The 25,212-nt window shown below is 46.7% G+C and overlaps 2 protein-coding genes across 5 annotated transcripts; one reads left to right on the top strand and one right to left on the bottom strand.

Annotated features, from left to right (window-relative positions):
- Window positions 1-67: 67 nt before the first annotated feature.
- On the top strand, window positions 68-8,038 carry LOC111836604 (RING finger protein 122). Its single transcript, XM_023798034.1, has 7 exons — window positions 68-513; window positions 980-1,249; window positions 4,131-4,287; window positions 5,321-5,363; window positions 6,537-6,578; window positions 6,887-6,969; window positions 7,139-8,038. The coding sequence occupies exons 2-7, from the start codon at window positions 1,225-1,227 to the stop codon at window positions 7,257-7,259; spliced, it is 471 nt and encodes a 156-aa protein (XP_023653802.1). The 5' UTR covers window positions 68-513; window positions 980-1,224; the 3' UTR covers window positions 7,260-8,038.
- pdcd11 (programmed cell death 11) lies at window positions 7,979-25,151 on the bottom strand. 4 transcript variants are annotated; one of them, XM_072703920.1, is made up of 37 exons: window positions 25,022-25,151; window positions 24,486-24,593; window positions 24,042-24,173; window positions 23,749-23,916; window positions 23,497-23,658; window positions 23,093-23,213; window positions 22,612-22,787; window positions 22,234-22,341; window positions 21,778-21,984; window positions 20,694-20,818; window positions 20,415-20,475; window positions 20,179-20,325; window positions 19,307-19,558; window positions 19,083-19,202; window positions 18,600-18,794; window positions 18,286-18,456; window positions 17,553-17,766; window positions 17,056-17,205; window positions 16,803-16,915; window positions 15,617-16,131; window positions 14,719-14,781; window positions 14,464-14,560; window positions 14,289-14,378; window positions 13,463-13,565; window positions 13,119-13,296; window positions 12,780-12,836; window positions 12,464-12,586; window positions 11,868-11,990; window positions 11,515-11,665; window positions 11,296-11,415; window positions 11,042-11,191; window positions 10,393-10,637; window positions 10,125-10,293; window positions 9,850-10,003; window positions 9,296-9,461; window positions 8,577-8,767; window positions 7,979-8,504 (listed from the first exon to the last, which is right to left on the bottom strand). In XM_072703920.1, the coding sequence occupies exons 2-36, from the start codon at window positions 24,585-24,587 to the stop codon at window positions 8,587-8,589; spliced, it is 5,409 nt and encodes a 1,802-aa protein (XP_072560021.1). In that variant the 5' UTR covers window positions 24,588-24,593; window positions 25,022-25,151; the 3' UTR covers window positions 7,979-8,504; window positions 8,577-8,586. The 4 variants fall into 4 exon arrangements, with proteins under 4 accessions (XP_072560021.1, XP_072560022.1, XP_023653770.2 ...); XM_072703921.1 differs by having other exon boundaries at window positions 7,979-8,468; XM_023798002.2 differs by having other exon boundaries at window positions 7,979-8,767.
- Between the last annotated feature and the right edge of the window lie 61 nt (window positions 25,152-25,212).

The following is a 25,212-nucleotide window of genomic DNA, read 5'->3' as shown; positions in this document are numbered from 1 at the left end:
TATGAGAGTGCGGGGGGGGGGGGAGAGAGACACAGAGAGAGAGAGGAAGAAAGGAGAAGGGGAGGGAGGGGAAAGGAGAAGGGGAGGGAGGGGAAAGGAGAGCCGTGATGCAGACGGCAAATCACATGAGCTGGGATCTGTTTACAAACTGAGCAGCACTCCGCTCCATGATGAGGAACCTCGGCTGAAGAACTGCCGATCCAGCGGAGGCGTCCGTTACAGGAGCTGGGCGGACGCTGGACATTTTTTCGCAGTTTCTCTCCATTCCGCCGTACGTGTTTACCCCACAATTTCGGAGCAGATGGTGATTACAGCGGAGGGGGAAAACATCCAATTAAATGGTCACAGCCCGAGGACTAGTCTCAGTGATATGAATTAACAGGAATCTGATATCGTATAACCTTTTGTTTTGCTGTTTGGGAAAGAAACACCTGTTTTTCGGCAAGCGAGGAATGCACGTGTGAAAATACAGATAAGACGAAGATCTGCAAGCAGCTGAGGAGGTAGTCAAGGGTGAGGCTTGTAAAAATATTTTAATGGAAGACAAAGCAGTTACTATATCTGGGGTGTTGTTTAAGAAGCTCGTTAAACCAGGAATGCTTTCAGTTTCCCTTATGAGTGTAAATACCGGAGAAGGAATTATCATTGTCTGTATCTAAAAGGACAGAGTTGTTTTAAATTCTTAAATGCAAATGTCCCGTGAACTTTAAACCTGTGAGCGTATGTTCCTGTCGGCGAGGTTTTGTGAGACCCTCCTGCTCCCCACATTCTCGTTCTTCTCCCTTTATTGGCCAAGAAGATAAACAAAGGAAGCAAAACACCATTTTGATGACAGCTCTCCTGTTAGACGCATCAGATCGTCCTCGTAACTTCTTTTGTTTAAATTAAAAGCGAGCAGCTTCTTCATCCTGTGACATGTCACGCAGCCGCGGGAATTAGAGAAGCTCTAAATAATGTACATTTTTTTTTCGATCGTCAGCGCCAGGGAATAACCAAGTTCGGAGCTGCGGCGCATGAGGTGTTAACCGCAAAACTCCGGGATTGGCTGCTCCCCGTCATCCACAGTGGGCAGTCCGGACGGAGCCCAGAAAGCCGTCTAGCAGCCCGCTGGCTCAGCCTCCGCTCCAGCCCAGTCCTCCTCTCCCCCCCCCACCGCCCCGTCCCTCGGGAGACGGTCACTGGTCTCCTTCTGCTGAATTTACTGTTGCTTTGGAGTCAGATTTCATGCACCTGCTCCAGTGGTGTAATGGTGAGTAAAATAAATAAATAAATCGGATGAAGCGGACCGACAACAACCCAGAAGAGCCGATTCGGGTTGGTTTGCGCCTCTACTGTCGTGCTGAAAGGAGCGTCTGATTTCTGCTGGTTACTAATAACGAGTGATTCACTGGCATCCTCCTATCATAATGCGCCCGCCCCCACACCCTGCTCCCAGGAATATGCCCCCTTGGCAACAGACGGCACCGACACAATCATTTCAAATTAGGTTACAGGGGATCGCAGGGCTTTTTCATATTAAGAAGTTCTCATCGCACGGACCTGCAGTAAGGCAACCCCTCTCGCCATTGTCTACGCCAATGGCGCATCTTCTCCGGAGCGGCGGCGTTGAATTGAGCAGCGAGGTCAGGGGGAGCCCCCCGCCTCCCTCCCTTACCGAATTTGTCGGAGCAGATGGCAGCACAGTGGAAGTGAAGCTGCAGTCACGTGTGTTTATTTTGTCCGCGGCCGATTGCGTCGGTCTCTTTGAGGGGCCGAGTGCGGCGCGGCTTCCATATGCTATAGATCATCCGCAAATATTTGCCCGCGGCTCCCTTATCGATAATGCCACCAAAGCTAAGTATTAAAATAATGTATCCATATTACCTGTCAAGACATTTCCTTTTTGGGGGGGCGTATATAAAGATCCTCAGCTCTAATTAAACGGAAAGAAATTATGTCAATTTTTTGGATCCATTTTATATAATTTTACTCAATATTCTAGAGTCTAAGAATGTTGCAGTATTGCTAAGATCAATATTACATGCAGGCCTGAACAAGGATGAAATATTGCAATAAAATAAATTATTGTTCTAAGTGTAATACCTTTTATCAGTAGGTTATTGCAGTGTGGAATGGCTTTTATTTTTATTGTTGCTAGCAGAGCGGTTTAGCACGTCACGTGTGAAGTATTAGCACATTAATGCTCACTGTGTAAATACAGCGTTAAGTGTAGGAGAACGCTGAACAAACACAGCCTGCTAAGGCTGGTTCTATAGCAGGATGCTGACACTTACAAAACATATAGTCAATAATATATAGTCAACGTGCAGTGATACAGAAATACACAAATACCTGTTTGTTGATATGACGTACTGCAAAACAAGGTTTCAGGTGGATAAGGAGGGGACATTGAAAGCCAAGCAAAATGCTGCAATAGAACTCATGCCACACATAATCTTGGTCAGGATAAGGACAAAGGCTAGTGGATTTTAGTACAGTACTCTGGGTATTTGTGTAATGCTGTGATGTCAAAAAATCCTTTAAGATATAGCATCCAATTGAAGATTTATATATATACGTGTTACTGCAATCTTACTGCATATAACATTTTCAGTTACTTTACCTTTTTCTTTGTGGACTCCACTGAAAATATTATATGAGAGCTTTTTTTCTCATTTTTCTTTTCTATGTTTCAGATCAAACGATGATATTTTAATATACAAAATAAGGTGCCAGTCCTGTAGTAGAAATAGAGTAGAGCAGTGCTAAAGCAATTAGAGCGATGTGTTGGTATGGGTACAGCTCAAGGAGGGCGCTGCGGTATCACTGCACAGTACGAGATTACAGATCAGTGACACGCAGCTCAGCGAGCGCCAGTGGCACACTGGGGTCTCAGCACGCCCTTAAAAGGAAATAATCGGCTTGATACAGCGCGTAACGCCGCCACCGCTCATATGTAGCTAACGCAACAAGGACAGAACGTCGTGAAATTCCCCTAAACACGCAGGCTTTTGCGTAGCTGAGCAACTATCCGCAGGGCTACGTTAATCACTAAGTGAAGACGGGCTGAAGGGAAAAGATACATCAGATTCAGAAAAGACACTATGACCTCACTGCTTCATTGGTCGGAGAATGTCAGGGCAGGCGAGAGAGGGGTCAAAGGTCACCATGTACAGATTTCCTTTGTATTGATGATCTCATCAAAGAACAAACGTCAGGAAACAAAACATGGAAATGAACCTTGACCGTCACTCGAATAAACTCCAGCACCAAAGCACGGGCTTTTTCTGTCGAGTTAATTTTCCCAGTGATTATACCTTTAACGGTTTACTCTTTATATACTCTCTCCCTTTCAAACGACGGTTTAGATGTGTGTACCCTCCTAGCCTGAAGGCTTCCGTTTTGTTTTGTGTACATCCCGACCAGGACAGAACAAAGGATCTCAGTGATTATTGGGCCGTTAAAATTTCTTGCTTAAAAAAAGCCATTGCTCGTGTAATAGGGTTATGGTGATAATGAACTTACCCTAACCTCTTTCTAAGACCTGTTTCCATTTCTGTGAAGTGATTATATTACTTAAATAAAAATATATGTGCCAAGTAATTTTATTCACATCTTGTCATGACGTGTTGGGTGTCATAGGGGGTGTGTATTTAACCTTATTCATCTGGCCTGTTACTACTTGAGCTGTCAAGCTGTCACCGTCCCCGATTGATGGTGCTGGTTATTGAAACGTGCCGTTTGATTTTCGGCCAGATCGGGCTTTTTCCGTCGCTACCAGGCATTTGCGCGTGGCACCCTGGAATAAAACAGCGAGGGATTCTCAAAATTGTTCACGCCCTGTGGTGCCAAAACTCATGTATCTGTGTGGCACACACCTTACAAGCCTGTGCTGTTTAGCGATGTAGTTAATAGTACAGACTCACAAGGTCACCAGGAGTGGCTGCTCAGTATCATCAGTGCGCGATTGTGACTAAAAGTACGCGTTTGTCTACATGAAAGTGTGAAGTTGAACGCATGGAAATCTGTGTTAGCTTGGCACTGAAGTAACCTGACCTGTTTTGAAAAGATGGACTGATTTAGCCCACAGGGTGCCTGATCTCGGCTGGTTGGAAACATACACTCAGCCCGATTTTACCCTGTACTCCCAGGATGCCTGTGCAGTTTAGGATTAAAGACTTCGTTCAAGTCCTGTGACATGATGTCGGAAGATATCTACCACCTCCCCCTCAACGTTTACATCATCGTGCTGGGCATCGGCCTCTTCATCTTCATGCTGAGCATGATTTTCTGCTGTTATCTGTTCAGGTACGACCCAACGACACAACCTCACAGAGTCATTTGGGGGGCAGGAAGTGTTTACCGTGGCTAAAAAAGCTAAATCCAGCTTGTTGTTAACAGAGGCCTTTCAAGGTGGATGTTTGACAGCAATAATTAAGTACATTGACTCCAATTGGTCTGCTTTGAGTACATTGTACATTAGCAGCAAACAGCTCATTTTGTAAGTTAACGAAAACCTCAAACATCATTGGGAAATGATCTTTTTGAAGGCTTGAGGATCCTTCTTTCTGATAAGTACCTCACTCATATAGTACCATCAGCTGGGTAAAATAGCTGGTGCTTTTTATTGAAATACACACTCATTTAACACATTTTCGCATACCGCTAATAATTCTTTCCCTCAGAACTTTAGATTATCAGTACTGCCTCTTCTATGACAGAGAGTAGGAATGGGTGCATCTCTGGTGGCTAAACTGAATGAAACAATTTCTTCCATTAAAAGCCTGAATGACTACGATTATTTAATTAATAATTCATATACTAAGAGGTCAGCCTGATGCGTACAATCATTCATCTATGTTTTCATTATCGTATTTTGTTCTTGTTTAGAATGTTTGTCCTTCATGGAAGCTACTGATGAATATATTAGAAGTTGATCGCTTTTTTCCTGTTGAAGTACAATTCTTCTATGAATATTACACTAATGTTTACAGTGGCAAAATTGAGCTGAGAGTAGTTGCATTAACTTGTAATGTTAAACTGGGTGTTTAGAAGAAAGAGGGGTAAATTTCCAATTAATTTGAAAGATCCTTAGACCTATGCCTTCAGGGGGTATGGGGGGTGTATTTTGACATTTTACAGTATGTTTCTGTTTCGTTTTCTATTAAAGAAATTCGGTCCACAGTTAAATCTCACTGGTGCCTAGTCAGCCTGATAATTTCACAATAAAAAATAAAGAATTCTTGGTTAATAGTTAATAGTCAGCTGAAGATTTGGGCTACATAGCTGGATTCCTGGTGTTTTGAGGTGTGGCTGTAATCGATGCTGCCTTTCTCCGCAGGTTACGGCGACAAGGAACACGGGAGCAGTACGGTTATAACGAGGTAACGTGATACAGCGCCGGGCGGCCGCAGAGTGCGTAAAACTCAGCCTGGGGGTACAGAAGATGGGTGCCGACACCTTTACAGCTCATCGTTTTCATCACTTGTTCTCTCTCTGAGCCAGAGGTGTCAGGTGTCACGCGGGTAGGGGACCTACCTGGATTTGGGACTGGAATCAAGGATAACAAACAAGTGCATTATAAAGAGCTATGGGTCCCTTTTACTCACAGGCGCATTGTGTAATCCGTATTGATGCCAGGTGACTCGGAAAATGCCTTAATCAGCCGCTGTGCTCAAAAGCCATAGCGGTCTCGCTGAACAATGGAACAACTTGTAGGATATTAATGATTCAAATGAAACGTCATGCAATGCTAATGAACCCAGCTGCTATTTGTCTCAGATGGTGAGATATATATGGGTTTGGGTGTGGAGAACCTCTATCATTAAATCCTCTTCCTACGTGTTGGAGTTTAGCTCTCATTTCGCGACCATTTCTTCAACATCATACCTCCTGTGCGATGAAACGAACAATAAAATTACGCCGCTTTAAATCAACGCTTTGCTTTGTTGCACACAGGTTGCTACTCATTTTTACATATTATCAGAGGTGGAGATTTTGGGTCTAGAAAGTACAAATCCAGACCAAGATTTTATTTCAACCAACCAGCTGAGTACTCTGTGACTGTGACTTTTTATACTCAACTGGTTGGTTGAAATAAAATCTTGGTCTGGACTTTTACCCTCTGGACTTGAAATCTCCACCTCTTCATATTATTAACAAATAATAATATTGCATATAAAAATTTGACTAGACTAGTGGGTAAGAAAACAAAAAGGGGGGGGGGGGGCACAGTGGTTAGCACTGTTGCCTCACACCCCTAGGACCAGGGTTCGAGTATCCACCATGGCTCCATGTGCGTGGAGTTTGCAGGTTCTCCCCATGCTGTTTGGGGGTTTTCCCCTGGTTCTCTGGTTCCCCTCCCCCAACCCCAGTCCCAAAACATGCTGAGGTTAATTAGCATCACCAAATTGTCCTGACTCCAGAAAATGGACAGATGAGAGAAAAACAAAGAACATTAATGATATATTAACCAGGCCTAATAAATGATTGTTAACTTACAAAAAAGGTTTACAGTACAAAATACTGCATGTATTAACAAATTTTTTCCTTCACAGGTGGTTTTAAAGGGAGCTGGGAAAAAACTGAGTCTTCTTGGAGTAAGTTTGTCGTTTCCACATAATTTTCGTGTCATTTTAAAGTGCACACATTAACTTTTATTCATAACATATCTACAGCTTATTCCAAAATAGCTGAGGGTAGGTGAAAATGACGTAAACCCACTAAAATCTGTGACTGAGGCATTTCACAGCTGGTACAGGGAGTCAAGAGGCCCAATGCTTGGAAATGGTCAAGATTATAAACACTTCTCCTGCACATTCACCAGGGGAGTGATTTCCAGTCACTCTGAAGACACTCCTTCCACACAATGTGTGACTAATGCGTGTCCCGCTTCCTGCCATTGCAGCAGACGTGTGCAGTTTGCTTGGAGGAGTTCAGGAGCAGGGACGAACTCGGGGTGTGCCCATGCACGCACGCATTTCACAAGAAGTAAGTCGCGAACGTTTGCAAAAACGGTCTTCATGCGAGCTTTGACTCTCCAGGGAAAGATTTAATGCACCGTGAAGGTATCTTGGAGTCTAGGAGCCCTGCATCCAAAGGAGGTGGTACTTTGACGGGATTCCTTCCTGAGTGGATCTTCTCTGTGTTCCTGGCACAGGTGCCTAGTGAAGTGGCTGGAGATCCGCAGCGTCTGCCCCATGTGCAACAAGCCTATCTGCCGGCTGCAGGCCGATGCCCCCCAGGGCGCTGAGGGACCCCAGGACCCCCAGGAGGTGTGACAGAAGAGGCCGGGGCCCGGAGACCAGCCCACGGACTACGAGCGGGAGCAGGTCCCTGGCTGGGGGAGTCAACATAACCCCCACCCCTCCCACTGCCACCATTAAGAATATTTCCACTCGTCAACACGAGCCTGATATGGAGTCAATGTGCGGCACGTGTCTGACCTTTGACCTTACTACTCGACACTATCTGGAAGCGAGCAACATGCCAGAACAGACGCTGGGGGAAAGCTGAGTGACTGGGACGTGAGCCCCGTGGCATTTGCCGCTCGGGGACAGACTGCGCGCGAGAATAAACATACACCAGCAAGCGACTCTGCCCAGTGCCAACGAAAGGGAACGGACGCCCCCCCATGCAGCGAACGACTCAGTTAAACCCCATAAACGACTACATAGAGTGAGTTAGACTAAGTTGCCTCTTTTTAGTTATTTTGTATTGTTACTTTGTTTCAAATAAAAGTGTAATGTTTTGGTGGTACAAATCAATTTTTACTTTCCACTCCACCCAGTTATTAAGAATGACTGGTTTCTGAATAGCCCCCACTATATACAGATGATGAACGGCAAAAGCCAAAATGCCCTTCCCTTTTATGAGGAGACACCATTCACAAGTTACTTTTGCTCATTTTGAATGGTCATGAATTCCCCTCCCGGGCACTGCATGAATATCTGATCACTTTATATATGATCACATCACAAAACTGACACCAGAAAAACTATGGATGTCTGATCCATCTTCAGTTTATAAATGTTATTAAAGACAACAGTGTATTTCGTGACATTTGGTTTGGTTTTTTCTTTTTTCCCCCCCCCCAAAAAAAAAAAAAGTTTTGCATTAAAAAAAAGTTGATTTTTAACCTTCAATACATTCTTATTCACACGACATAATTTAGCTGAAAAGTACTAATATCACAGATGCTAAGAACTGAAGAAATTTCTTCAAAATGAAGTGTCTTTTCAAGGAAAATCTAATATAATGACAGTCCATGTATTCAGGCTGAAGGATGTGTGGTCCATGCTTCTCTGAAGACAAAGACCGTTCAACAGGAGGCGGGACATTACATCCAAGCAGCCAGTCACAACACAGCCCCAAAGCAGGAAATGGGCACATGCTTGGACAAAACTTGCATGCTGGGAGGAGTCGGGAATCTCATTGGTGAGAGTCGATTTGGGGTGAGGAGTGGTGCTCAGGCGCCCCGTGATGTTCAGGCGCCCCGTGATGTTCAGGCGCCCCGTGATGTTCAGGCGCCCCGTGATGTTCAGGCGCCCCGTGATGTTCAGGCGCCCCGTGATGTTCAGGCGCCCCGTGATGTTCAGGCGCCCGTCCCTAGCTGGCTGCCTCGGCTCCCTCGGCTCCCTTAGCCTCCACGTACTGCAAGGCTTTCTCCTTCACGGCCTGCACACTCTCTGCCGTCCCGCTCTTCTTTTCATACTCCAGGTACCTCTTGAAAAAGAACTTGATCCTCTTGACTGCCACACTCAGGTGGATCACGCGGTCAAACAGATCCCTGGAAGAAGAAGAAGAAAGGAAAGTGCAGAACATGCTGCCAGTGGACCCTGGAACTGAAACAGTTACTGTCGGAGGTATTTTGCAACACAGCTGACTGTAGGTCCTTTAGTACAGGGTGACTAACAGCCTGCTGGAGAAGCTTTTCCCGTCCAGACTTGCTAAACGATGGCTGATGTATCACTTGGCATGTTCTAGCGCATGAAAGCACACGAACTGCAGGGAAGTCCCTAGAAGTTCACAGACTATTTCATAAAATAAGAAGCCCGGCTTAATAAAAAATGCATGCCTATAGTGATGATTAAGTGAACATAAATTATTACATAAAGGCAGCCATGACTCAACGGATTTAACAAGATGATAGATTAGAATAGCATGTGTGGAGGGGAACCCTGAATATGGCTGAGGTCTGACTGCATGAGCTCCAAGAAAGGTCACGCAAACAGAAGGTCTACAGAGCTACTGCCACGGCTTCCAGGCAGGTGGACAGATGGAGAGCCGCGAAGCCTCCAATCCAAGGCCGTCTTACCGGACTTCCTTCTGGGGGCCGTGCTTGATCATCAGGTCTATGTAGACAGACCAAAGATCCGTGCGCTTGGGGTAGCTCGTCAGGGTTCTGTCAAACATAGACTTAGCCCGGTCCACATCTCCGTGCTGGAACTCCAGCTGAGCAAACTTCACTATCAGGTCCACATCTGAGAAGGAAGAAATCTCAAGCTTCCATTATGCAAGACAGGGAGTCAAATCCTGCGCTCAGTAAGCAGGGAAAGATGAGAACCATAGGAGTATCATTATACCATGTAGCTGACAAACCCACTCAGCCCTGCGACACCTAAAATAAAACTCTTCCAGCTATCAATAATATAGTAACGGGTAATGGCGAGTCTTTAGCCTCTCAGGAAGCACATGGCAAGGAAACAGCATGGGCAGAATGCCAGTCCACTACTGGGAGTATGCAAGTACACACATACAGATGTCGAATTTGAATAATAAATTTAAGCATTAATCAGGTAGTTTTTTTTTTCTGAATAATCTGAATAAATGCACTGAGCAGGATTTGAGACGACACAAACAAAATCTTACGCTCTTTGTCTGGGAGACTCCGGAGCGCCCTCTGGAGGACAGAGTGAGCAGCATCATTCTGACCCTGTCTGAGGAGGAATGTGCCGTAGCTCAGCCACACAGACCTGTCCTGGCGGAAGCGTTTCACCATGTTCTTATACAGCGCCTCGGCCTCCTTTAGGAAACAGGGTGTGGTTTTTGTGTGAGCAGTGACCCAGGAAAATCCTTCCCTCGACTAACACAACCAGGAGGAAATTATGCAGTTTCGCTTAAGTCCTACATTTCCCATAATTCACCTTGTGCTTGTCAGACTTGGCGTAGACGTCGGCCAGCTGCTGGTAGACGGCCAGCGGCTCGCAGTACTGCAGCGCCCTCTCGAACACCTTCTGCAGGCTCTCCTGCGAGCCGTACAGGTTCTCCAGGTTGAGAAGGGCCACCCACACGTTGAGTTTCTCCTGCTCCTCCCTGTAGGGGCGGGTGAAGGACCGTGGAGGTTATGGATGGCAGCGGGGGTGCGCGTAACATCAGACTGAGCAGGGGGGCGGGCGGCTCGGCGGCGCCGACCTGAAGGAGATGGTCTTGAGGGCCCTCTCGCCCACGGCGCGCGCCTGCTCGATCTCCGTGGCCTGGAGATGGAAGGCCATGTACTGCAGCCAGACCAACGAGCTGTTGGGGGAGCTGAGCACCAGCCGCTCGAAGCTGCTCGCCGACTCGGGCCTCAGACTGGGGTCCATCAGCTCGCTCTCCAGCTTGGACAGCACCCTCTCCGCCTGCTGCTTCTCTACCTCCTTGTCCTTACGGCTTTTCTTCTGGGGTTGTAGGTCAACGAGACGCCGAGGGAGATAACGTGGGGGAGGGAGCACAGAGAAGAGTGGGCAGGGGCTTTGTGAAGGGGGGGGGGGGGGGGGAGTTAGGATGACAGGGGGCCTAAAATATTTGTAACTTAATTTGATTGGTCTGGGTTGGGGGCCCAAAATCTCTACCAGTGGTCCTGGGGTTTAGGGGCCATGGAACCACTTGATGTTCAGATAGAGTACTCCTGTGGCTCAACAAGCAGAGCATTTTGCTACCAACACAAAGGTCGTGGGTTCAAATCCCAGAGACCACACATTAATTATGACCCATCCCTGTACTGTAGGACGCTTTGGATAAAAATGTTGGATAAATGAATCACACAGAATATGGTGGCTGAGATTCAATGGGCCCCTGTTACCTGGGCCTGCTCATCCTCCTCGTCACTGCGGTCGGCCCCCTTCTGGCTGACGGCTGGTCGCAGAGCACTGAGGCCCAGATCCCAGGAGAAGCCACCTGCTACCTGGAGCCTCTGCTGACCCGCCTTGACGGGCTGCAGGGCCTTCTTGGGCTGGGGGGGGAGGGGGGGGGGGTGCGAGCAGGGAGAAAGAGAGGTTAAGCTACAGCCAGGCATGAAACAGGGACTTTACAAAACACAGCGTGTTAAAATCTGACCTTTTTTGGGGGAGCCTCTTCCTCTTCCTCATGGAAGTAGGCGTCCACCCCGCTGTCATCCTCCTCCGATTCCCCAGCCGTCTCCGTGGTCCCGATCTTCCCGTGTTTGTGAAGCTCCCCCTACAGGAAAGGGAAAGAGGTGACATGGTGACAATCGGGGATCGCGCCTGGGACATGAAGCTGAGGACGGGCACACAGAGGGCACACGATGCCCCTCACCGGCAGCCTCTTTCGCTTCTTTGAATCTTTTGTTTTGTTTTCCTGCCCTCTCTCTCTCAGCGGAAGAGCAAGGGATTCTGGGAGAATGTCTGGTTTTCCGGTGTCTTCTGGCAGCAGAGAAAGTTCAACCTGACCTTCTTTTTTGTTGACTCTACAAAACCAAAAGTACAACATTTATAACAACAACAATAATAATACCACCAGGAACACTGTACTAATGATACAAAGTATATCTGGTAGATAACATTAGTAGATAATACAAAAATGCAGAAGTCATATGATGATAAAAAAAAAACAGCTTGTTTGTTTGTGACTGATGTTCCTGTGTACACGAGCTGCAAATCTGACCTTACCTGAGCACCTTGGTGGTGTACAGGGCATGTAGAGGTATGTGCTTGGCAAATATATCCTTATCGGTCACATGATAGCTAGTCACATGCTCAAATCTGGCCAGTCCTGTGATCGTCCTGGATAACCTGCACAAAACAATCTGAATGTTACATATGGTAACAAAAAAAAAACTAAATCAATTGATCCACCGTCCGCCAACTCTCTATCGTTCCCACATTAAGTGTCGAGCTGAATAAAACAACAACATAAAAAAATAGCGGCAGGAATGACAGATGGGCTGGCAGGCGATGTCTGCTCGCGCCGGTGTGTGGCTCAGAAAGCAGAGGCACCAACGCGGCCTATGAACAATGAGCGGCTGCCCACGGTTTTCTTCAGTCGTATCTGGGTGCAGATTCCCTCCAAGTCTCACTTTCCTTTCACACGTCGAGAAATACACCATCTTTATTTAGACCACTTAAGATCATGCCATTCCAAAGCTCTCCCCCACCAAAAAGGGCCAGTTCTTTTCACTTTGTTGTAGAGTACAGGGTTATAACTGCCTTGTTATATAGCAGTTATCTTTTTGTGAATTATAATCTATAATCTATAAAAGACGAACCTTATGAAGACACCCTGGGCTCCAACATGCTTGACGTAACCGCGGACAAGCCTGCCTCTCTTAAGGTCCCCGATAGATGAGATCTCTGGATCTTTCACAGGAACTGTGGTTTCAGGCTCCATCCTACAGAACACAGAACAGTATCAACACCGAGAGCCTTCACATCTCCTGGTTTCCGGGCACACTGACCAGGCGCATCCACTAATTCACGCGTTATCTGCTTAAGCGAGACCAAACTTTAAAGGCAACATAAGGCAACCCTGCATTCTGCAAAGCTTGCGGCTTTATTCTGAATACACACGGTCATATTCAATACCTGGATGCACGGAGAGACAGCTGCAAATGGTCAGGCTCCTCTCCGACGACGCAGCACCTGGGAATCCCAAACAACATGCCCGCGTCAGTGTCCAGGAAGGAAACAGGAAGCGATTCCTGCCATCAGCTGCCTTCCTGCATCCAGGAAGCTGAGGACTAAGGGCGTAAGAATGACATCCGGGGATTTTTACTGTTGCCTGTACTTCTGTGCTTAGCATTGGTATTGGTTGGCGATGGAAGATGACGTAATTGGGGTATGCAAGAACAGAAGTCCAGGCTACTACACATACTGAGAAACACCCTAAGGCTCTGAAGAGGAAGTGGGCGGGGCAGCACTGACCTGACGATTTTGCCGACCCAATAGCCTTCCAGGGGCTTCGGCCTGTAGGAGTCGGCGAGGTCCACCACCGACACGTAGCCCAACCGGCTGAAGGGCAGCGATACCACCAGGCCGCTGTTTGCTAGCAGCTCCTGCACTCTTCCCAGAGTGACCGTCCCGGGGGTGAGTCTGCACACGCCTGCGGATCAGGGGAGCGGAAGGACGCCATTAGGGGCTCACAGACCAGGCACCACAATATGGGGCCATTAACAGCACTGTACCACACAGAATGGCATAGAAAATAGAATTACTAAAGAGGGGTCACCGTCATAATGGTAAGGGAGGTGCATTAAACCGGACATTACCTATGAGGGACAGAGAAAGCCGCTTCTTTGAGCTGTCCAGTCCGACGACTTTGGCTGGGAGAGCTTGGCCCATTTTGAACATCCTCTCTGGATATTTGGCCACCTGAAATGAGGGGGAGTTACTGAACATAAAACTAAAATAAATGGTTCAACATAGAGTAACGTATCCCTCTCCTATTGTCATTTATTCATCGTTAAAGGTCAGGGTTATTGTCAGCTTCAGATATATAGGATATAAGGAGCTGAAGCTGAATTATCTTTCTCCTTGGACAGAATGCAAGTGAGAATAAATGGGATATAAAAACCGAGGTAAATAGAGATAATATAGAGATAATATAAGCATGACAACATTAACACACACACACTAAGGCGCAGACAAAGAGATACAGCCAATCATCTGATTGGTGGGGAAAGATTGAGGAGACGATCTATTATATCAAAGGTTTATCATGTAAACATGTACAGAGGTAGGAAGTTATTCTGAACAATGATTCCTAACTAGGGTGACCAGCTAATCCATGTCAGGAGGGACACTGCGAGGTACGACGGGGTTTGTACACGACCATTTCAATTAAAAGGATCCGGATTTCACTTTAGCACTGAGATGTTGCTGTGTGCTGATTAGTCAAGGAAACAAACCAGTCAAAGCACAAGAAAAACTGAGCTATTTAGCCAAGAACAGGAGCACAGGAACCTTTCAGTTTTAAAGCAGTATGTAAAACCTGAAGCAGCTCTAAGTGCCCCCCCCCCATGACATGGATTAGGTGGCCACCCTATTCCCGACGCACATTTACAAACGGGTTTAAGCCCCAGGAGCACTGCTTACTTGGCGATCCAGGGTCATGGCCAGAACGTCCACCGTCCCGCTAACGGAGGGGGTGAGGATCACCTTCAGCCATTTCTTCTGAATGTCATACTGAAGACGAGAGACGACAGGCATAAGACATGGGGCAGGAACGCCAGGAGGAACATCTCGCAGCAATTCCCTGCTCGCACGCCACCTTAGACACGAAGCAGGTGACGTCCTGCCCGGCCTGGTAGGCCTTCAGTTTCTTGCCGGTCTTGATGTCCTCAAGATTGGCCTCCTCTTTCAGCAAGCTACGATGGGATAAAAAAAAATTAAAAATTGTAATTAGCTTTTCAAAAATATTAAATGGTGATTATGTAATGAAAGCTTTATATTGTCACTAAGGCCAAAGTTTGTATGAATGAAAATGAACAAGTCTAGACATTCACACGCTTCACGAAGATCCTACCTTGGGAGTAACGTCAGTTCAAGTTCTGTGAACTTGGACTCTGGGTGGGAAATTGGCAGAAGCCTATTGAGAATAAAAATATTAAATAATTAGGTGAAATACATAGATGTTAATCATGTAACCAGGCATTCTAAAGATGTTTTGTTGTTTGAGCAAGTTTGTTAATCACTGAATAAAAATCCATCCATCCATCCATCCATCCACTCATCCATCCATCCCAGGTTCATGGAGGGCCCTGGAGCCTATCCCAGGCAGCGAAATCGTCACATGGGGAGCCTGGAGCCTATCCCAGGCAGCGAAGGGCACAAACACAGACACAATCATATACTACAGACAATTTACAGACACCAATTAGCTTAACTGCATGAATGGAGATAATTACGGTATTCCAGCGAGGGTGGTAATAAAATGTATGGTCAGGGTAATGAAATTGCTTGCCTATGCAAATTCTTACATCTGCTATATTAGGAATTAGTCCTTTTATTCTGTTAAATTACTTCTTCTCTCCCCAGCACCACCTAGTGGCAGTGTCAAATGAGTGATTTAATAATTGAGATATTTAAAGGCAAAACATGGAGATGTTCAATTTTACTCTGTACTGTTGGTGTGCTGGTGTACACGAGGATGGGGTGGAGATGGTTTAGATGTTCTCCACCCCCATCTGTCCCTGTGAATGACATCATCCCCTATGTGGTGTGCGCACACAGATCGGGGACTCAAACCCACGATGATGCCAGCCAAGAATGACATGAACTGCATCACCGAAATTTCATTCTTACTTGTATTAATTACTGTCCGATGCTTGGCCGAGATGCTTAACGTCTTTCCAGCACATTCGATGTGATAAAGACGGGCACTGACTGACGACAGCGAGTATTTTGTCAATCGGACGACTCACTTGTGATCGGAACACTCCCTCTCCCCAATGACCCTGGCGGTGACAGTCTTGCCCTTCTTCAGGGAGGCCGTGGGGAAGCTGCAAGCCTTTTTGAACGTCTCCTGGATCTGAGAGACGTGGATGCTGCCTCGGACGCCGCCGGGCAGGCTGACGAACACACAGAGGGGCTTCACGGACTTGACCGTGCCGGTCAGCACGTCGCCCTTCTTGTAGGTGTGCTTTCTACTCACAGCCACGCCCTCGGGAATCGCTTTCTTTTCCCTGCTGGGTGTGGACGCCGAGACGGACGTCCACGACACCAGCGGAAGCCCTCCGAGGTCTTCGCAGCGAGCCTCCTTGACGGTGACGTTCAGGGTCCGCCCCACGGCCATCTTCTCCGACTTGAAGCGGAACGTGTCGTTCAAATGAACAGTCGTGTGGACTATGGTCAGATGACCGCTGTCGCCCAATGAGATGACGGCAAAGTCTCGTTCCACGTACTGCACTGTAGCTGATAGCTTTGCACCTGCGTTAAGCTAAAAGGCAAAATGACAAAAAAAAGATCCCATTTTCGCTCCTTCACAATGTCGTATTTCTAATTATGTGCTAATAAAAGCAAACAAATAATAAACACTATGATTTTCTAGTCTGATTCTTTTAAGTTTAGCAAACCTTTTTCCCCAAAGGGACTTGCATACTCCTAGCTCATTACAACCAGGGATTCACATAACTGGTACACAAGTACACTACTGGCCGCATTTTAACCTTAGTACCGCAAAAGAAGTACAAATTAGCCACATAGAGGCTAAAATGCACAGTAATTTGTCATAACAGCACGAATGCACATAAATATGCATTTGAACGGTTATGACAAGAAATTGCCATGTGTATCTTTATACGGCAAATGCGCACCAGTTATGTGCATCCCTGACTAATTAGGTTTACCTGTTCAGTCCTTTAATTTAGTTTAACGTTTATTTTGTGGCTTCAAATGCAAGCATCCAGTCATTAAAGTAAAATCATCAGTCATTATATGAACGAAATAACCAGAAAATTTAAGATCTGAGATTTAAACCTGAAACCAGGTCATGTGTCCAGATGGTTATCCACCTGCTATCCTCGGTCCACATCCCTCAGTCCACATCCCTCAGTCCAAGCAAACCATCACCAGTGACCTCAAACACAACTACAGATAATCTCAGCCCACCTTCTTCCTCTTCCCCAACAGCTGTGGAGCAAGAGAGACATAGATCTTCGATGCACAGGGGTCCACGTGGAGTATAATGGCTGTCACTTTCTGCCCCGAGGTCAATGTCACACCTACAGCAAAAAATAACCATCAAACACCAAATCCATAAAATCGAACTATTGTAGCTCTGTACTGCAAGCGTCTCCCTCCAACTGCAGACACAACATGTTCCTTGAAAAGCACTTGTTGAACATAGACACTCTGATCTCACCGCTCAGATGGTCCGGAGTTGCGACTATGCTGACTCCGCTTAGTCCATCTCTCACGAATGTGGCACTTTTGTCGCCGCTCACTACGTCAACAGCCAGCTTCAGCTTCTGCCCTACTGCCAAAGGGCGAAGGTACTGGAGAAGCTCAGGATCTAACAGGAGAAGCAGGTGGGAGACGGAATAATTACCCTGTAACACCATCAATACCATTACACATTTTTCCAAGTAGGAGGCTGGAAATTTTCAAGTTCTGAGTTACTGGTAACACATCATATTGACGCAGATCACCGGTTCTTTGTCTCTGTGCATTTTGACCAATCAGATGGTGGTGATGCAACCAGCTCGGTTCAGTCACGCTTTCGACTAGTAGCAGGGCCATGTCACCGTGGTTACGGCTCAGGTACGGCTTGCATAATTTGCAATGGAAAACAGTCTCTCTGCGGTTCGGCTCGGATCTGGCTCAGTTCTTGGTGGCAGTGGAAAAGCTCCAGTCTCTTACCCTTGGCGGCCACCATTTCTGCCACGGCGTTCCTCTCCTGCAGGCCCTGAACAAGCCTTCTCCGGGAATCTCCCTCTTCAAAGCAGACTTCCGACACCTTTAGGGAGAGGAGGAACCTGCGTTTCTCCTCGTCCAAGTCGGTGACCTTGGCAGCCACCGTCTGGCCTTTCTGGAAGACGCTCTCGGTGTTGCTGACAAACTTGTCACTCATAGCCTACAGAAACAGCATGAACACACCATCAGTGAACAGTTAACCTACACTGCTATGGCTGTACAGTGTTGTGAAGGTCTAACTCCTATAGTCAGTTCGTTCAGTGAATGCTTATGTGCAAAGTTTCTCTGAATCTCCCCACAGAATAGTGTTTCCAAACATCTCAAAGAGACTACAGATACAGCTACATGGCAACACTTACATTTTAAGAAAAGGTGCTCTTTTAAATAATCGAAGATAAGTGATACAATCCATTGAAAGACAGACCCTTTGTGCACATAGTAAAAAAACTCAGCTGGCAGACGTGGCAGCGCTGAGGCTAAAGACCCCATTTCCGAAATTTACCGGAAATGTTTTCAGCACCAAATACGAACACATCACCACCTCACCCTGAGTTCCCGCTGAATCAGTATGTAACTCGGGGTCTTCCGAAAATTTGATCATCACTTTTAAAAACTCTGTTAAGACTACGGTCACGGCTTACGTTACGAGGCTTAAGCTAGCGGCTGGTGGTATACTCACGGACTTGGGCGCCAGGCCCACGAGGCCGTAGGGGAACTCCACGAAGACCCCGTACGGCATGACGTCCTTGATCCAGCCCACGAGATGCATCCCCACCTGGATGTCAGAGAACTCTTTGGCTACCAGGCCGTCTGTGATGGCGGCTTTCACGAGGGGCTTCTGGGTTAGAATCTTTCGAAGAAGGTTAAGGAAACATCCTGACGAGTGTAAAGCCCAGTATGGCTCATCCTGGGCTAAAGCATGAAACTGCGCTAACCTACACATGCTAAATTATTTACAGAAAAAGCCACGAGAGAGTGCCAGGTAAAGGATACGGTGTTGGATTTGTTGGTCCTGAGGCTAACTGTGTTGGAGAGGGTGTCTCCCTCTTTCAAAGCCCCCCAAAACAGAGAGCAGTTGGACATGTGATCAGACAGATGGCCTATGGGAAGGAAAGCAGGGGCATCTTCAGGGAGGATGGAAACCTCCAGGCCTTCGAGGTGCTTCCTCAACACCTTGGCCTCCACTTCCTGCAGTTTGACAAAAAAGCACCGAGAATCAAGCACACGTCCAACCTCGAGATTCATCCCAGTGCCATTTTCTTAGGACTATGAAAGGTTACATATTTATAGGTGCATATCATCTAAAAGCACTGATTTCCCAATCCGGTCCCGGGAACCCACAGACGGACCATGTTTTTGCTCCCTCCCAGCTCCTGGTAGGAGCAAAAACATGGACTGTCTGTGGGTCCCCGAGGACCGGATTGGAAAACACTGAAGTTGTAACTAGTATTAAGGGACTAAGTAGGATTAAGGTACCTTTCCAGTTTCGAAGCTAAACCTACGGGTGGCCTGGCTCTCCTTATCCGCCACGGCCCTGAAGGACAGCAGCAGTTTCTCCTGAGCGGCATCACAGGACAGCACCTTCGCTTTGACGACCTGTAACGAAAACCCACCAAAGGGCGGGACATGCTCTGCTCAGACCAACCCCGAGCTAAACAAGCAACGGTTCTCAAGGGGCACCCCCGCCTCCGGCCACAGACCTGGCCGACGTAAAAAAGGCTCTGTGGGACAGACACCCGCTCCTTGCTCAGTTCTCCGACGGGAACCAGCCCCTTCACGTCGCCGAAGAAGCGGACGATACAGCCGAAGTTCTGCACGCTGACGATCCAGCCGTGCGACACCTGGCCGACTCGGACGCCGGAGTAGCTGCTGATCAGGGGCAGGGTGGAGCTCAGCAGCGCCTTCTTCCGTGTCAACAGCAACTTCTGTGAAGCGCGGTCCACTGACAGCACCTGCGCAACACACCCAACGGTGTCGCAAACGACAACTGTAAGCTTCACTATGAAAAAGCACGGCCATGCATCTGGCAAATGGGTATACTGGTCAGGATTAGGGCTGCACGATATCAAATCGCGGTATGTGAGATTTCTGCGAGTAATAGTGCAATATTTATGAAACAAAAAAAGAGATGAAATTAGCTGAAATAAATTCTATTTGGCTATAGTTTATCTACCAGTAGTGTGTGTCAATTAAGTTGTGTCAGACAGAAAGCAGTAGCAACAAATACAATATGATTTTTGCGCATGCGCACATCGTGAAGATGACGCTGAAACGAAACATCATGGAGACTTAGTCAGGATCAAAGGCTTAAGGAAATGCAGCCACAAAAATTTACAAAAAGTTAAAAGAAAAACAAAAACACATAATATGAAATCATTCATTTCTAGGGCTGAACTCTCTTCCGGTGATTTGGGGGAAAGGCTTTGGGTCTTGTGATACGGACTGCAGGGTAACCCCCAGGGAAGACAGCTGCATTCTACACACGTTTAACCTGAAATCCTCCCATTTCTTTAAAGATCACCATTCAGGAGTTTACTGCTAATTTCTTGGACGCATTAATAAGCAAACTGACCCGACACTTGACTTTGCTCCCCACTTTGTACACCTTCTCCGGGTTCTTCAGCACTACATCGGCCAGGTGAATCCTGGGCACCATCCCTTTGATGTAGTCCGTCAACTCCACGATGACCCCGAAGGTCAGCAGAGAGGACACCGTGCCCTGGGAGGAAGAGGATGGGTTTGCAGCAGGGAATGACAACCTGGGACTGGAACTCCAACGTTACGTATATGCAAGGAGATTTCACACACCTCTACCAACTGTCCAGGTTGGAAATCCTGATATCTGAAGAACATTGCATCTACGATGGCCCTATAAAGCGGAAGAAACTCCAATTAGGCGTGGCTTCTTAACAAAACAAAAAAACTATAAACACACTTCTAACCATAGTAAGAATTTCATAACTAAAAAAAACAGATACATGCTATTTCTCATCTAAAAATTAATAATACATGATAATGCAAAATAAGTGCCAAGACTTAGAAACTTGAAAGGGATCAGAGAGGCAGTCGACTGCGCCAGCTGCCCACCTGCGCAGCGTGGCTGTATGCATCTGCTCCAGCGGGCTGAAATCCAGAATCCTGCAGGTGTGAGACGACTTGGCCATGACCTGGTCAGAGGTGAAGGTCTCACCAATGTCCTTCAGGTGCTGCTTCTAAGACATCACATATTAAGGGGAGGGGGGTTACAGACTCTGACCAATCACTAAATGGCTAGCATGCTGTCATAATCTCCCAAGAGGTATTTCATTCCTTGATTGCAGAAAACTTACTTGCTTTACCTGCGAAATTACTGCATGGCATGTTGGAGAGCAGCTGTCTGGTAAGGCTCGCAGTTTAAAGCCCTTTCAGACATGTACCCCCCCCCCCCCCCCGGAACTTTTCTAGACGTTGCAAAGAGGGACCATATGTATGAAGAATCAGTCGTAGGCGACATTAAACAGACTTTACCCTGCTAGGTCCCTAGTAGAAAGTCTGGGTAATTTCTGATTGACCCACATGTGTGAATGGAGCAGGAAACGGTCTAGAGAATTCGCCGTGAGCGAGTAGGTATGTTGATAAAGTTTCTATCATGCAACGGGCGTGAAAACAGAAGGGTACAAACAAACAAAGTACAATCAAGTTACAAACAGAGTACGTGAGTGCGGTGTAATGCAAACTAAGGCGCAGGTGGAACAGCAAACATCTCGGATGTGCTGTAAACAAAATAGCGCGATTTCTACAGTGTGCTTTTCCCATCATGCCCTGCTTCCTGCATGCTTCCGCCCCCCTCGCCTAAACCAGTGTTTCCAGTGGGTGTGAACGCATCTGACAGACAATCTCCAATAATGCCCCAACTTTGAAAGAGCAAATCTACCAAACGTGAGGACCTGATTCTCCAGACGAAGCCCGGAGTTCATGCGTGGAAAAAAAAGCTTTATTTTAAAGTCTAACAGTATATTTCCCAGTCACTCATGCTAATGTAATTTTTCTAGTTTCAGAGCAAGACTACAGCAGGAGCTTAAGACTCACATACACATAAGGAGAGCGAGACCACCCAGAGGTTTAGCTTTGAAACTGGAAAGGTACACAAGGACACATCTGTACGGGGGGGGGGGGGGGGGCAGCAACTCACATGCACGAAAGCCGCCATCTTCTCAGGCAGCTCCAAAATGGCTCCAGAGGCCGGATGCAAGGACGTCATCCTGCAGTCCTCAAAGACCTCGCCGATGAGGTCGCTGGTGACGGGCTCCAACAGCGGGCCTGGGTTGAGGAGATGCTCGCGTAGGGACAGCCCCATGGACCGAGAGGAGGGCTCGACGTACAGCACGCAGGCCTTCAACTGCAAGGCAAGGCAAGTTTGTTTATGTAGACGCAAGGCAACTCAAAGTGTGTTACAAAGGCAGAAGGATACATGTAAATGAGGAGATATTAAAATCACATTTCAAAGACAAAAACAAAACAGCAAACAAACAGCAAATTAAAGGCTGGTAAAATATCCCAAACTGCAGACAAAGCACGTCACAGCAACAAAAGGGTCCTTAAAGAGAGAAGGCGGTGCGTTTCTTGGTTGGGGGCGGGGGGGGCTTACAGTCTCTCCAGGGTTGTAGCTGGAGGCTTTGTCACGATCCATGTGCAGGAAGTCCACCGTGCCAGAGAAGGAGGAGAGGAATTCCAGAAACAGCCTGTGTTTGCCCACCTAAATGACAGGGGGAAAAGGCTCACCTCAGACGTGGGGAAGACTAACACTAATCCACTGAGAACACATGAATGATATAAAGAAACAAACAAGTAGATATCAAATACTTCTGAAAACCACATACATTTTTTTACGGGCGCACTGAACCCCCAAAAAAACTGGATTCAATATAGGGACAATTTAGGGACCACCTGGAACAATTATGCGCGTGAGCAGAGGGCAGGGGAGGAGCAACAGTAACGACGACGAGGTATAACCCAGGCCACGAACCTTCTGGACCTGCGCTTTGACCATCAGGCCGGGGAGAAGATTCCGGAGAGTCCAGCCGTGCTGAGTCTCCGCACAGGACTGGGTGATGGCAGAGGAGGTGGTGGCGAGGAGGACAATGCGGCCCTCGTTCTTAACCTCCTTTAGAACGCAGTCCACATGCTGGCCCACCTTGAACCCTTTGCCAAAAACACAGAGTGCATAGTAGAAGAGAGTAGATGAACATTCTCGTCAGATTACGAAACAGCACACGGGCCTTGTCCTTCTCACGTCACTGAAAGATATTATGCACTGCCAACAAGATCGTGGCCAAACCTGGACATTCTAATTTCTAAGTAACCAGTCCAAGAAAATGAAAATTCCCTCAAACATCGATTTATGCATGAGCTTAAATTTTACTACCATTAATACAGAAAACAGCCGCACATACATGTGGCTAATATAACTTATTAGGTGTAGGTTAACGTGTTGTATCTGTACTTACCCCCCTGTTTCGTAGCGCCCTTTACCTCCTTTCCCTTTGGCAAGAAAGCTTTGGTTCCACTCACACCAATGTCAACGAGAAAACCATGATCCTCAATGCTCTCCACGCATCCGCTGAGCATCTGTGACCAGAAACAGGGCTCATTAGCACAGAAAATAACTAGGAGGGTCATAAAACTCCATAGCTTTCCATCTACAGAAAGCATTACATACAGCCCCCCCATCTCCAAATTTTTCATTACATGTGTGGTAAAGACACCAAGATGGCAGATCCCCTGATCAATAACAATACTGTAACCGACAAGTTTCCACTGGCCTACGCCCAGTGGGTTTTCTCAGCTGGTTCTTGAAAGCACGGCACCAGAACTGAGGAAAGTAACCTGACATTGTCTGCCGCAGACTCACCATTCCAGCTTTTAGGGATTCAGGGGTGAATCCTTTGTTCACCTCCTTTGGGTTAATAGATAGCCTGACGCTCGTATGTCCCTTCTGAGTGGTTTCCAAACCAGACACAACGCACCGGAGCAACTTTCCAGGAGGAAAAAGGCTGGGCAGTGAGGATATCTCCTGCAGAAAGTCAAAAATAAGTGTGCGGTTGGGTTCTGCATCGTAATTTTACATTATAAAACAGCACAGCAAAGCAAGTGCAGTCCTCACCTCCAGGCTGTCTTCCATCTCCAGCTGACTGGTAAGCATCTTTGTAAAGGATGCTGAGACATTGCCCACAGGAAGAAATCCTTTCAGACCATTTGGAAGACTGACAGTCACCTGGAAGTCAGTGACCTCCTTCACGCATCCCAAAAATAAGGTTCCGACTTTGATGTTCTGAAAATGCAAGATTAGAAGGATGTAATTTCATCCACTTCCTTCGTGACACAAGGAAACGGGATCTCAAAGCATACAGAAGCTGGTAAACGATTATTTTCAATGCGCAGGTTTCATACACTTGCCTTAAAACTGAGGATATCTGTGGCCTCTGCTGTGTTGAGCTTTAGCGAGCCCTCTTTGCCGCTCCTTTGCTTCTTCGCACCCTTTGCGTCGCCTTTGGTCGATTTTCGTTTTTTTACTTCTGGCTCACATATCTGTGAGGAACAACACAGTCGTTTAGCCTTCAGCAAGAAAATGGCAGCAAGCGGCCTAATACCATGAACATACAGGCCACTGAGCACTTGCAAAAAGTGAGGATGACGTAAGGAAAGTGTAACTACATACAAGAAGATGAGATTGAAAGACATGACAAATGGCAGTGTTTATGCATGTCATTTTCTTCATCAATTAACCAGCTACAAGCGCAAGTTAAAGCTGCATGTTCCTAAGCAAGTGAATAAGATGATGTATCAGTTTTTATTTTCTTTATTTCAACTGATATAGTGACGCTCTTTTCATAAACCTACCTGAAATAAGTTATCCACTTCAATGCGCTCGACAGTTGATTTACTTCCAGCGGTCTTCTTTGAAGTCCCCCCGCGTGGGAAATCCTCTTCTAACGATGCCATGTTACACTTTATGCGTTGGAAAAAAATCAGGGATATTATCGTATTAGCAATAATGAGAACTAAGATGCAGTTTACAGCAGTCATGTATGTACGATTTGTGATCGCAATACTGGATATCTGACAGGACACTTGATTTAAAGATTTTGGTTACAACTTAACCAATTCTTTCGTTTCAAGTATAATTCATATACAAACTTCCGCTATCCTGACACTAAACGTAACATGGTTGCTAAATCAGATCAATGATTTGATGCACAATACTAAAAACTATTGATATTCTAGTTGAAACTCTGAAAAAGACCGGATCAATACAGTAATGCCGTAATTCAATAAACCATAACCGAAACGTCCATGACAAAATGTCCTACAAACATAAATAACTTCAAGACATTAAATCTGTAAACAGCTGTTAAAAAAATAAATATACTGCCTACCTTCACCCTCTACCCGCAAAACGCACACTGAAATTACAAATCCACACGTGCGTGCCCCGGAAGTAACTAAACAGCATAAACGGCGCCGCCTAGCGTAATGAATAAAAAATACCAACCAATCGAATGTTCCTTCCTCAAGGGGCGGAATACTTCGGTTGCCGGCTTCCTATTTACAACGGAAGCGCAGGTCT

The sequence above is a fragment of the Paramormyrops kingsleyae genome, chromosome 20, assembly GCF_048594095.1.
Source record: "Paramormyrops kingsleyae isolate MSU_618 chromosome 20, PKINGS_0.4, whole genome shotgun sequence".
Lineage (NCBI taxonomy): Eukaryota > Metazoa > Chordata > Actinopteri > Osteoglossiformes > Mormyridae > Paramormyrops > Paramormyrops kingsleyae.
Note: the sequence above shows the minus strand (reverse complement) of the source record. Positions and strands in the feature narration are given on the sequence as shown.